This window comes from Pempheris klunzingeri, chromosome 21 (genome assembly GCF_042242105.1).
Source record: "Pempheris klunzingeri isolate RE-2024b chromosome 21, fPemKlu1.hap1, whole genome shotgun sequence".
Lineage (NCBI taxonomy): Eukaryota > Metazoa > Chordata > Actinopteri > Acropomatiformes > Pempheridae > Pempheris > Pempheris klunzingeri.
Window position 1 is genome coordinate 13,603,505 of NC_092032.1, and position 13,915 is coordinate 13,617,419.

General features: G+C 42.4%; 1 protein-coding gene across 9 annotated transcripts in view; it reads right to left on the reverse strand.

Moving 5' to 3' along the window:
* The window catches only part of LOC139220731 (sickle tail protein homolog), an 83,226-nt gene that overhangs the window by 11,418 nt on the left and 57,893 nt on the right, over positions 1-13,915 (reverse strand). For 8 of the 9 annotated variants that reach the window (XM_070852553.1, XM_070852556.1, XM_070852555.1 and 5 more), the window contains 7 exons: positions 12,176-12,374; positions 11,086-11,179; positions 5,508-6,310; positions 3,819-3,923; positions 3,262-3,311; positions 1,553-1,692; positions 1,257-1,432 (listed from right to left, as the gene is read on the reverse strand). In XM_070852553.1, the coding sequence (XP_070708654.1) occupies positions 1,257-1,432; positions 1,553-1,692; positions 3,262-3,311; positions 3,819-3,923; positions 5,508-6,310; positions 11,086-11,179; positions 12,176-12,374 (1,567 nt within the window). The remainder of the gene's footprint in view (positions 1-1,256; positions 1,433-1,552; positions 1,693-3,261; positions 3,312-3,818; positions 3,924-5,507; positions 6,311-11,085; positions 11,180-12,175; positions 12,375-13,915) is intronic. The other variant, XM_070852554.1, reaches the window with a different exon arrangement.

Sequence of the window (13,915 nt, forward strand, 5' to 3'; positions counted from 1 at the left end):
AAAATGGCTACTCCGTGGGGAAATGTGCCGAATGATAACATTGTGTGCAGTGTTGGATTGTATGAGAGGGACTAAAATGGTGTTTCATTGTGGTCAGGTACCCTTGAGAAACACTCTTTTATGGAACTCCCCTAAAGGGAGTAGGAAAGGCAATAAGGAGGCAGTGTATTAAAATGCCCTGCTATGCCAAGGCCTGTTGGCAATAGGAATGATGATGGGAAGTTCCAGCTGGGGATAAAGAAAACAGTCTCCCACAGACAAAAACATGTACAGTACTTCTGCATAATGTACATCTCTGTGTTAGAATAAAAGTGGCAGCCTTAGCAGGTACCCAAATGAAGAATGGAAGGTAGCATTTTCCTGAGAAATCATGTTTTACATATTCCCTTTTAAGTTTGAGTACTTTTCCGGCACACTAACTGGATAAACCCACTGTACTTTTACTGTGGAAGCTTTGTCACTGTCATTAATACAAACTATCCAGCAACCTTTTCCACATTGTACCAGTTTCATAATTAAATGTACTTTTTGTTGCTTTTTAAAATGTTGTAAAATATTGCAAAACATGCCCTTATAGGTCATGATAGATTTAGTTCTCCTCTTGAGAGGGCAGTGGTTTTAACACTACATTCTCCCACTGGTCTTAAGGCCAAGAATCCCTAATTACAAAGCCTTATTTAAAGTGCTGGCAGCCATGTTTTGCTGAATCACAACTGGCTTGATACCAAGTGTAACAGAGAGCTTAATCCACCGACTTCCTTCTGTTCATTTCCAAGTCTCCGTGAGCTGCTGTCATTGTGTTTATTAAGACAATGCTGTTTGACCTTGCCTGTAAACATCCAAATAAAAGGATTCAATTACTGCTCCCTGTTGGCAAGATGAGGCAGGTGAATTAAAATAAGAACAGGGTAGTGAGTAGTTACTCCACAGCTGAGTCTATTGTTCTAGCCTGCTGTCTCTGAGAGGCAGGCAGTGCTTGCCTGTATAAACCTGTGGGCTGTAATTTGGAGGGCGTTGGCCTGTCAAAGAGTTTAGAAGTGAACAGCATAGGTGAGCTGATAAAACTAAGGCCTTTTGGGGATTTCCTTTAAATGGAAGCACCTTGACTGGAGCCACATGGGTGTGTACTGAATCATCCCTCGACTCTTATGAAAGGGGTAAAAATCCCTTACAATAAACATCCATTAATGAATGCAAAACAATGTAATCTATTCATTTCAGACTATATAAAACTCAAGTGTTATTGAAGTAAATACCCGAGTTGTGTGAGGACACGCTCCTCCAGACCCAAGTACTTGTGCCTGTCCTCTTCAACCAAAGCTCTCTGCCTCTGGACAGGATCCTCCAGACCCCGCATGGCCTCAGCAAGTTTAACACTGATTTCCTGCTCTGCGCGCTTCAGCTGGATTCGTAATGCGTCCTGGTTCTGGAGCTAAGGGGGCACACACATTAGGAGTAAGATATTAGAGGACCGGAGCTAGCAGCCCAACATACAAAGCTGTAGTGGCCACTGAGACACTTGAACTTGATTAAAAGGAGAGAGAGGTCTTGCCTGCAGCTGTCTCATCTGATGGAGTTGCATCCTGAGGTCAGAAACGTTCTTCCTGAACTGCAGGAGGTTGACTTTGAGAGGAGCTGAGCCCTTGTCTGATGGGGCAGCGCTGCTCTTGGAAGCCAAGATTGGGGAACCACCTGTATCAGCAGGGGGAAAAAAATCAAGTTATGGCTTGTTGCTTTAAAACCTAAATGATGCATAAACCACTTTGTGGACATCACACTGTTTTATTGCTCTTGTCACTGCACTACGGTAGAAATTACACTTAAAATCAGTTAACAGGCACATAAAAGTTCAAATATAGTTTTCCCCTAGAGGGAAAGTTGCTCTTTTCCAAACCCATCCTGTCTGACTTTACTGACTTTACTTTTTCTGGCAGCACACTCGTCTGACTTTATGTTCCTAATGTTTAGTAATGATGGCCTGAACTCTCTGTGGCTGTCTTCTTCCCTGTGCAATAAGCGCTGATATACCGGCGCTCATATCGGCTGCACCTCTGAAATGTCTGTCAACTGAGTTCAGCATTTCAGTCGCCGCTAGCGATGGTGCAACCATGGAAACCAGGGGAGCTAATATTTGTGTTTTGGGTGAGAACTCTAATTGGCAAACAACAATAATAATTTAATTAAATCCTTTCGTTCAAACCTAATATCAGTTAATAAATAGATCCATTCCTCAGAAAGGGCAGATAATAAAATGTTAGTTTAAATTACAAAATAACATTTTCTCAATTACCCCTACAGAGAAGCTTTAACAGCTTTCTTTTTTGGGAGAACTAATCCTTTAACTCACAAAACATAAAGGCCATTAAAGAAAGTAGTGCCCCTGTCTGTGAGTTACACAATAGGTCAGAGAATGTTCAGAGTGCACTCAAAGCTCCCTCGACACAGAGACTCGCCCTCTGTTGAGGCAGTAAAAGAACAAACTTTTGTCTTCATAATCCCAAAACTCTCTTCCTGACATGCTACCTGACAGCTGCCCAGACCTGAAGTACAGGTTACAGTGTACACTGCTAGTTGTGTTATGGGCCTTGGGGACACAGTGCCCATCAAATAAAAGTGCAGCAGGCAGTGTGGTGACAGTGAAAAAGCATTTGAGGGATGGCAAGAGAAAGCACCCATGATTTTTCATGTTTCATGTAGAGGCTGTCAGGCGAGATCAAAGCCCACGCTGTAACTCTTCTCGTGTTTTGGAGAGTCACTAAAGCGCAATATGACAAGTAAATCCCTCTGAACGCTACATATGAAATGTGTCGTGAGACATGAGATTAGCTCGCAAGACACATGAATAGTGGTGTGTTTTCTTTCTGCCATGGTGAGGTTGCAGATCTTTTTTTTTTTATCAAACCTAGATCTTGCCACAGACCGCTGCAGAGCCGAGATTGAATCGCTGAATCATCTTGGCAGGCTTGAGAAGTAATAGCGTCTTGTTTTAAGTAGTGCTTTGAGGAGCTTGTGTTAGCTCTGCTGGCTCTAGTCTTCTATTTCCTATTAAAGTTGATGTACAGGGCAAAGGATTTTGAGGAAATATGAACCGATGACAAGCAAAGACGCCTGACTTTGTTTTCCCTCCCTCCAGTAGTGCTCATTGCAGGCTGTTGACTGACACTGATGTGTGGGCTTGTCTGCACAAGACATTATGGCGCTAAATCTCTTGTTTACAAAAAAGAAGTCATGGAAATGGAACAGAATAAAAGTGATACTAACCTGAGCTATGTGCACTGTGGGCTGGAGATGATGTCTTCGGTGGTCTCTCGCTGCAGCCAGAGAGAAATTCATGAGAGCAGGATTTCGAAAAATGAAGAAACAGGATTTTTGGGGAACAGGTTTTTAACATTAGTATTAGTAAGAGCAAACACGTTACCACAAAGTATGATGGGAAAGACTGACAAACCAGAGGTTAAAATGATGTTAATGAAGTTAAGGAGCTTCATCCGTGCTCAACATAGCATAGAAACATACAAATTCACTGCAGTCAAAGACCTTTTAAATAAACTGTCAAGCAAACATTAACACAGGGTCTCCACAGAGAAGATCAAAATGCAAAGAGTTGAAATGCAGCCAGATAAACATACATAGTGGCCATTTATCTAGAGAGCAAATGACTTCGATATCAAACCTATTTCCTCCTCACCAGATGCTATTTAAGCTGAGTGTTTGATATGGCCATTATCGAAGGGATACTTTATCTTTCCTACCAGGCTTTCCATTTAAAACTCCATTTCCCCTGATGCCTCATTCTGTCCTATACTGTGATTGCTTACCTTTGAGGCTCCTTGGTGCCACTAGTGTTTGGCCCCTTTAAAAGTGCATGCTGAACAAGACCAGTCAAGCTGGCAATCTGTTGCTCCATAGCCTTCATTCGCTCTCTGCAGAAACATCAGAAAATTCTACTTTCAACACTGAGGCCTATTGGATATTACAGCTGCCACTAGAGGAAATATTAGCTCAGAATGAAAACGAGGGAGGGCTGTAACAGCATAATCAATTGTTTTTAATTACCTGACCATGACTCTTTTTATTTCATGGGATTATACAAAGGAGATTTTTTTTTTCTGCAATTGATTTGCAATTATGTCCTGAGTAAATATTGACTCTTGTCAAATAAATAGGTTCTGAAACACAGCAATGAAACAGCACTTGACTCAGTCTTTTAACAAATAGAAAAAGCTTGAGTCCAGATGGAATTAACAAGATGGACGAGTCAAGACAAGAAAGGAACCGTAAGGTCGACATCCGGGGTGTCTAAGTCATGTTGTTTTTTAAATAAATCCAGAGTGTGTCTCAAGTGGTGGCTGCTCAGAAGAGAATGAAAGGACAATTTGAAAATTGCACTGTCTTTGGAAAGTCAAACACCACAGGGGTGAAAAGGGGATCTTACACTGAGATTGCTTGGTAAGCCTAGAGGTTGGAAAAGAGAGCAACTTTTGTTTTCAGATACCATTATTTATCTTGAGGAAGGATATGGGGCCAGCTAAGGACACACGGGGGACTGTGGTTTTAGCTGTGCTACAGACAATAGACAGACACAAGGTCTACGTGAACACAACAATGCTTAACCTCAGTGTCACAGCATATTTCACATGAAAAAAAATTCTATGACAGCTATGAAAGCGCTGAGTGTTGAGACCAAGTTTATTTTGAAAATTAAGTACAGTACTTTCCCATTCAAATTCCAACACTCTTTTCCCAGACTCCCAGGGCATTTCTAATGGGGGCTTTGGGCTGCCCAGGTGGTCCGGTTTGATTGTTTGACTGATTGGGCCATTTCAAATACTTATTCAACCTAGTCAATATTTTCTTTGGTTTTTCTAGGTACCCATATAGCCTCTGTAACCTCCCTTTTAATGAAACCACATTTGCCTGGATAAGTGGCAAGCATCCCTCTTGCTCTCCAACTATGTTTATGTGCTCTCAGTCAGAGTGGACAAACCGAACCCAGGTACCAAAATGTCTGCTGGATTATCCAAACTGAATAGACTCTATAGAGGGATTATTGTTAGAACAATAGTCATAGAGTAAAGGATAAACATACAGTGGGTTAATGGGCTCTCCAGATACTATCCTGTTTCAGCAGTGGCAGCTATGTCTGGGTCTGCACACTCTATAAAAATCAACACTGTAAGCTCCTGAGTTTGAATAGAGACTGTGAAAACATGGGTCAGACAAGCACTACTGGTTGTATACACAAACCAAACTGATGCAGAATCATGTACATTAGTCTGCTGCTCTTAATGTGCAGATTTTGATGTTCAAGACAGTGAAAGGGCAGGTTATATTCTTGCCTTCAGTCATGGATGGATGAGTCAGAGCCAGGGGTTGAAAACCAGCAGTTCATGGTTAGGGTGAAACTGGGATGCAGAGTTAGTTCATGCTCCCATGCAGTGTCCTAATCCTCATTTTATCAATCCCACCAGCCCCCAGTATGTAACACCCAGTCCCCTGGTGCTTACCGTGTCTGATGGTCACTGGCAGGTGGGATGGGCCCCTGGAGATGACCCTGGAGGTCAGCAACTACAGGTGATCCCATGTTGCTCCGGGGCTTGGTCCCTGTCATCTCCTCCTTCCTGAAGGACTGGCGCACCGGTGAGCTTCTCTCCATGGGAACACCATGAGGTGGCACGCCATGAGGAGGACCGCCATGGATGTCAATCATCCGTACCTCAGCCATCCGGTGAGGAGATGGCGGAGGAGTCTTAGAGCCCAAAGTAGGGAGCTGGCTGTTTCTGGACTTCTGCCTGTACAGAGAGGGGTGATCCATAGTGTCTGTAGGGCTGGGGCCGCTGTAAGAACTTGTGGAGCGGATGGAGGCACGGTGAAATCCCCCCATGCCATGTTCCGGACCATCAAGCCCAGGGTTGGGGTGTGGCCCATGGCCTGAAGCCATGCTCATCCTTCCCTCCTGGAGCAAGTATGGGTCTGCATACAACCCCTCACTTCCTCTGGCTAGACTGTGGCTTTTACCACCCATGTCCTCATCTGGCTTGACGTCCCGTCTCTCCAGGATGGCGCTGGGGCAGGGAGAGATGGAGCGGGCCGGAGGGTTGGCGTTAGATATCCGGTCTCTTGGGATAGTGGCACTACCAGGTATAGAGCCCTGCCTTGGGCCAAATGGGATTCTGGAGGGGGATGGGGGCATGGAGTGGGGGGTTGGGGGTAGTGGTCCCTGCATTGGGTGGTGTGGTGGGGGACCCATGGGGGGCTGTCGCAGAGGGTGCGGGCCATCACGACCGGCATGCACCATCTCGCTGTGCATCTGGAGAAGCACAAAAGCATACAGACATGTTATTATGCACTACCAAACCAAACTGGAACTGGTATTACTTCAAATAATAAGTCAAGTCAAGTCAAGAAGGTCAAGAAGAAAATCACTCAAGTTAGGATTAGTCAATAAGCCAGACTGCACTCTTCTACATGCTTGAAATATCAGCTACTGTTTATTTTGTATATCCTGATCCTGTATTTCTGGACTGAAGTTGCACTTGAAACAAAAACAGCCATCTAACTCAGTTTCCACTGTTGCTTTTTTAGAGAAAATAGACTGTCAGCAAATCTTCCAGAGGCAGAAAATAGTTACTCACAAGGCTACTATCCCCAGATACACAATACAGCATCTCACTCAAAGTCCTGTTATATAAACAGGCTTCTACAAAATGATTACAATGCATGAACACAAGATTATTTGGATGTGTTCAAATAATTTTTTCTTTATTTATAAAAGGTGAGGTGATTTACTGTTTTCAGCTTTAAATAAACTGTGATTGCTCTCCTAGAAATACGTTTTCCAAAGAATATGTAGGCCTGTATGTGCACCTCCAGGACTAGAAGGTAACTGGTTCATTTGCGACAAGATCTGTTTCAGCAGTGTCTATATAAAGAGTCAGATACTCTGGACCTTAGCTGTTCCTTAGCCTTCAATGGTCCTTTATGGTGGTCGGGCTAACGTACAATAAACCCAACTTCATTTAACTGGAGTGGCTATCCAGTTAAGGGAAATATATGAGTGCTCAGGCTTTGAGTGGTAAAACTGCAAACTAGGAGGTGAAAGTCTTAAAGGTACACAGAAGAAGTCAAAGGAAATCAGGTTAATGTGGTGAGACACCTGCTGTGTGAGTATCACAAGTTCACCGTAAATATTAACAACCGTTGTATCAAATTTCTTCCCTGCTTCCTTTTTATAATCTTTGCATTACTTCCTGTGCTTTAATACTGATGACTTAGGCTCCTTAAAGTGAGACTAACTTTGTAAAGACGAACTACCACATTACACTACAAATAAAACGTTAAACTCAAAAGCAGCAAAACAATCATTGCCTCAATTAAAAAAATTACATACAAAAATACACACAAATACTCAAATTCTGCATTGGTGCATAACTGACATTAGAGTTGGTTTGCTAACTTTATGATTCTTCTCTAGTTGTTCTATTGTTATACTATACTACTGTGTTACTGGTTTATCATTTACCATTATTTTACTATCATCACATGTGGCTGTTATTCAGAAAAAGTTAGATTGTCTTCCAATGACCCCTATATAGGCATAACTCTGTCTGAGTTACAGCTTGTGGATTCATAAAGACAACAATGCAAACTATACCTGCTTAGAACATGCAGGCATGACTACAATAGTAGTCTTTATTTATTCAAACCTGGAGTTCATTTTCCAAAGAAGAAAACATTTCCCTGTGTAAACAAGCACAACTATACTGAAATACAGAGTGTAAATGGTGATATAACCACTGGATATGTGATGTACTGGGTATGATAACGCTTGGCTGAGGAGTGTCACATGCAGGACCAAATCTAATCCATCTTTCTTCCTGTCTCACTCTCTATTCCTTTCAAACAAACAACCTATTGTTCCTTAAAGGTATGACTCACGGGTTACACCTATGTAAGAACACAAGTCAAAACCTAATTCTAAGTCCCTTCACGAACTTCAGGTAGCATTTGGCGCTGTGCTTTTACTGTGTTGTCTTTATTTTTGTCTATATTTTTCCCCCAGTACCAATACAGATTAATACAGTGCAGAGATCAATAAAGAGGGTGTGATAAATGTGTGTGTGTGTGTGTGTGTGTGTGTGTGTGTGTGTGTGCACACTGGAAAACAAAAACTGCTCAAAGTCTACAGTAAGAAAGGGCTTGCACTTGGCTGTGATAAGAAAGGAAAAGAAGAACTAAACTTGCTGGCAGTGAAAGCACACACAACCCATAAATATGGCAATAAGTCTGACCAAGCAACTAAACATATAATAGAAAATCTAAGAAGCACAGACCCACTGCAGACCATCATCACACCCAAATGACTTTCAGTATCCAAGGTGCCAACACACATAAAAAGAAAGGTTGCCCTCTAGTGCAGGTATTTCTGTGGAGCACTAAATAACATCTCTGACTGCTTTGCCAAGTCCTGCACAGCCTCATAAGAAAAGTTTGGGCCGAAAGGCAACATTTCTCGATCCCAAACAGATGTTACACCTTTGCAAGACAAGCCATTCTCAGAACATCCTTAAAATACACTGCCTTTATAAAGCCAGTACATATCTGTCTGGACAACATGCTAATAAATCACTGCTTTGAGACAAAACAGAGGAGTACCGGCTTGAAAAATAAACACATGAGAGACCATGTCAGGCAAATGAGAGACCATGTTGAAGAACATTTGGTTTGAGTTGGACTCGTGGACCCGTCTCTGTTTCCACTGTGCTCTTTAGCTTCCAATAATGAGGGCAGCATGTCTGGTAGGAGCACGAAGTCGCCTCAATCTCATGCCATGTTGGAGACAGAGAGGGTTCCTAAACTTATTCACAAACTGCAGAGCGTCAGAGGCAGCCAAACTAAACAGATAAAGGGGAGCTCTGCCGAAATGTTCATGCAGCAGTGTGTCAGCTGTGTTCATGATGGTGTTAAAAAAAGAGGACTGGACCTCGCAACTAATTACGGTAATTCAAAGTAAAAACAAGACAAACGTTCCATTTTTCTATTTCTGAGTGGATACCAAAATTCGGGGGATTGCCCCGAGGAGAACAGAGGTTAGCCAATACCTACACCACTGTTTACAAAATATCTTTTTTCCAGCTATGTGTACATAACAGCATTATTCTGACAACCACTATTGACTATTCCATGAAAACGAAGCACTGCTCTGGGCACAATCCCTCACGTTAGCACGGATTAATATGTCAAAATATTTGCTGCATTTTCATCCCATAAAAAATGACAAAGGAAATGGTTAAAACACAGGAAAACACCACATTATTCTAACAGTCTGCTGAATATTCTACTTATCAAGTTACTTATCAGTTACTGTGCACATCTGTCCACCTTAAATCAATTACTGGCAGACAAGAGAGTTGTTTTCATAACCAGAGACAGCTCTATTTGGCCAGAAAGCTTCCATCGATAACAGATGATACTTTAAATCTGATCCCAGGCCTGGCATTCTTGCAAGACAAGAGCACACTCGACAGCCCGAACAGATGTGAGGTCTACCCCCCCCCCCGAAAAAGTGTTTGAACAGGTGTACAGCTCATTAGGTTTTAGTATTTGACCTTTTGCTGTGAGTGCCAGGGTCCATTATTAAAAGAGGTCGTCAAGGTTAAAAAGAAAAAGTAGAAAGACTTTTGTCTCTCTGGAGCATTCTTTAAGGCAAAATAAACAAGAAACAGTGCTTACAACAGGAACCTACTTCTGTGTTTGTGTGTGTGTCTGAGGGTTAGAACTTGCTAATATGTTTATAGGGAAGGGGTAACTTGTCATGAGAATACAAATATTTGGATTAATGCAACAAATGTCACCTGATTTATTTTTTTTTAAACCAACCTGGCTTCCACACCCTACAACCACGTCCAAGCTTTGTATCTGTGTCAATTACTTTGTGGTTAAACAGTGACAGAACTAGTTATCACAACAATCTTCTTCAGCTTGTCTCTGCTTCATGCCGGGATTTCACAATGTTTGCACATGAGTCCTCTCAAAGCTGCCTTGCCTCTCTTTGCTTAATGCCTTTCAGTCCATCCAGTATGAGCTGTATTTTTCAATCCTGCTGATTCGGCAAGTGCCAGAGCCGTTAAAAAGGCAATGCTGTACAAAAAAAATGAACAAAAAACTGCTCCACACAATTAATGTTCTTCTGCTGTTGCCAGTTTGCAACCTCTCCTGCTCTCAAACTTTCCGCACTATCAAATTCCCATTTCACTTTTTCAATTGTATCTTTTTTTGCCATCTTTTTTTCCCCTAAAATGCCTTTTGTTAACTTCCCCTTGAAGGACCCCATCACATCACAGGGAGCCCGCCGGAGCAACTCGCCGGTCAGCAGCGAAGAATAAAAGGAATTTCTGCAGCACCTCAAAGTCATCGTGCCATCTGAACCAAGACCTCTTAAACCGTCATCATGTTTGCCTCATCATTCGTTTTAACTTTATCAATTTCACTTTACACTTGTGTGACACATACAGTATGTGGCAATAGGATTATAGCTGAGGTTAATGTAATTTTTGCAGTATCACAATGGTGCTGCAACGCCACTCGGAAATCTGCGGCAGGCAGAGAGGAGCAGCAGGTTAGATAAAGGGTCAGACGGATTAGAGAGGAGGATTTGAGGAGGAACATTTGAGGAAACGTCTGTTTGGGGCTTTATTTTTGTTACATCAGCAGGAAACTAACATGCTGGATTCACAACAAAGAAAGAAAAAGAGGGTTGAGCTGATACTAAAGGAAGAATGAACAAGGAAAATAGTCCTGAGATTTGAATTCAATTGTCCCTTAAGCAAGCTGCACCAGAGCATAAAGGCGAAGCAATCACAGGCCCCTGGGAGACAATATGAGACCCCCTCTGAACAAATTAAGAAGAGGCAGAGGGACATTCCTTCCCTTAACTGCAAAGTATGTGAGACTAAGAAGAATTGGAGGCTGGGCTTACTATTCTATGTGCAACAAGTGTAGTCGTCTCCTCGCAGCAGCTGCTGTTAACAAGAAAAGCCATTTTTTTCACTGCTGTGTTAGCATCTGCGTCAGTTCATTACTTACCCTGGTATCACCATTGGCAGGTCTTGGCCCATGGCTGAACGCCTGTGCAGGGTCTTTGTGGTAGACCTTCAGGCAGGAGTGATCTGTGATATTCCTGCAGGGGGAAGAGGTGTTCGAGGGTAAATAGGCAGCCCAGATATCACCATCAGACAGCGGCCGATTCTGCCTCAGTCTAGATCTGTTTAGCACCCCTGCTAAGGGCACATACCCTGACAGCCCTCTGTCATAGGACATTTCCTCTAATTCGCCAGAGTCTATAAAAACATCTACAAATACCCTTGTTGAAATGTGGCTCGAGTACATAAACGTAGAGCGGATCTGTTCTTCCCTTTGCTGGTCTCACTCTCACAATGGTGTTGCACCCTGGACATCTGTACCAACCTCTCTTTTATAGCCCTGATAAAGGATTAGTCACAAAGTACACATCACACTTGAGCAGGAACTCTGGAAACTACAGGGCAAGGTTGCTTATGTAAAGAGTAACATTATATTTTGACAAACAACTAGAACAAATGATTGTATACTGTCTCGGCACCTAGAATCTGCTGCATTATTGATAAAGACATGCTGGTGAATACCAAAACAGGAAGGTACGAGGAGCAAGAAAAAAAAAAACAGCCAGCTTGTATATGTGTGTTTGCGTGCCTGCAAATGATGCACACAACACTACAGAACTTTGGGAACTACAGTCTGAAAAGTATAAAAGGGCTTCAGAGAGTGTGAAAAGACAGAACTCACATAGCTCAAACTTTCTAGAGTCAAACTTTTACCTGAGGAGAGAGGACAACAGGCAGGAAAGTCATCAAAGTCTCTCAAGAGTGCTCTTCAGTTTGTTTGGGTATATTGGAGATATTTTGCTATAAGGCTTAAGCTCCAACTTCCAAGTTTGAACATCTGGCTAAAACGAAACAAGTTGCTTTCCTGGCCAATAATGCTTCCTGTGCAGGGGGAAACTAGACAGGAAGTTCCCAGGGAGGGGAAAAGGAAAGACTGTGGAGCATTATGAACCTTAGACGTCCTATTAACACAACGTGTATCCGACACAAACAACATACTCTGTATCCATGTTCACACAAATATGCATCTTTACCTGACATCAGTGAGCTCGTAGTACATGTTCCTCATGTCGTCTTTGACGTAAACAGCGACGCTGGGCGACTCCAGCATCTTCATGGTCAGCTGTTGCGGGAAGGCACTAACAAACAGAGCTCTGATAGTGTCGATGCTGGTGATCTCATTAGGCATGCGGATCTGCTTGGTCTCGTCCCCGTACTGCAGGTACAGTACACCTACGGACAGAAAGCAAGGGAGAGGGTTCATGAGCCAGGCGAAAACGCCATTTCAGTTCATGGAAATCTTTGCTATGACTACAACAGGCACGTGATTGACCGGCAATCTGCATTAGCACAACAGCGACACACTGTTTTCTCTCTCTCCCACATTGTCTGTCATTGTTTTTTCAGATGCTAAAGAAGTTCAGTCCTCCTTGTTGTGTTAATCTGTTAATGCTAATACAACACTTCATGCAGCTACTTAACAGTAAGACCTCCCAAATGCAAACCACTGGAGGGCTACTATTCTTATGCTGTTTCAAGAAGTTACAAGAAGTCTGTGACTGAGTGCTATGAGTATGCCCAATAACAATTGACCTTTTCCAGCAATTGATCTCTTAAAATGAATGTAAGAACAGAAAACAATGCTAAACTCAAACATAAAGGTGTGCAGTTTACAGTCTCAAACACATGAGCTAAATAAAAATCACCTTTTCCTTTGCCATTCCTGACCTGTGACAACACAGTTGGCACCCTGCCGACATCACAGTGCTGCTCATGTCTGCTCATGGCTGCTCAGTGTCTGGACCAGTGCAGATATTTGGCCAGATTCAAATATATAAAAATAAAGTCCCAGTGGTGTACCATTTATACAGAACCATCACATCTGAGCAGCTGACGGACTAAAACACATCCATCCTCTTTAGTTTCTGTGACCTGTCCTTGAAAGTTACCATTTGTGAGTTAGGTTTTTTTTTTTTTTAACTTTTGAATACTGCTTTTGAATTGTTGCCCAGAAGACGTCAACGCCTTTGGACTGATAAAACCTTTTCTGTGGCGTATAGTTTCTCCTGGTAGATTTCCAGTAGTATACTTGTAAGACTTGGTGTTATTCTAAACCTGCCACTCAACACGTGTTCTCCTGTCCACGTTATGCTCATTTGAGAACAGCATGCTGTATATTACAGACTGATTACTTGGTATTTAGAAAGAGAGTAGGGGCAGGACTAGGGGACAGACACGGGGCTGTGTGCTTGGGGCGGAATAGTACAAGTTGTGCATCAAAAAAAGACCAAAGCCTGAACCTCTGAACCCTGGGTGTGGCTTCTGTACTGTGCTTTAGAAAAACAGATGTCTCCCCCGCAAAATTTATGGACACGCCCACACTGCACTTGTATAAACAATGCCAGAGAAAAAAAAAAACATTTCTATTTCTATTCTCTGATTCATTGGTCCAAAGACCATGGCACTGATTTTTAAAGCTATCTACAGCAATAGTACTTTAACCGAAAAAAACTAATTCTAATGATGTTAGATATTTCTTTAGAATCAGCCAGAATGTGTTGTGATACACATCAATCAGTCATTTCAACATCACTTTCACATTTGTGCACTGGAAATAGCTGATTTTAAGGAAAGGAGGTATGGTTTTACTTGGTGTAACCCCATAAAAGGACAGAGCCAGTAAAAGCTACCAGATGTTGGTGAAATATTATACAAGATCCTACATGCTCCAAGAGACAGAGTGAGACAGAGAGAGGGCAAATCCAGGAAATAAA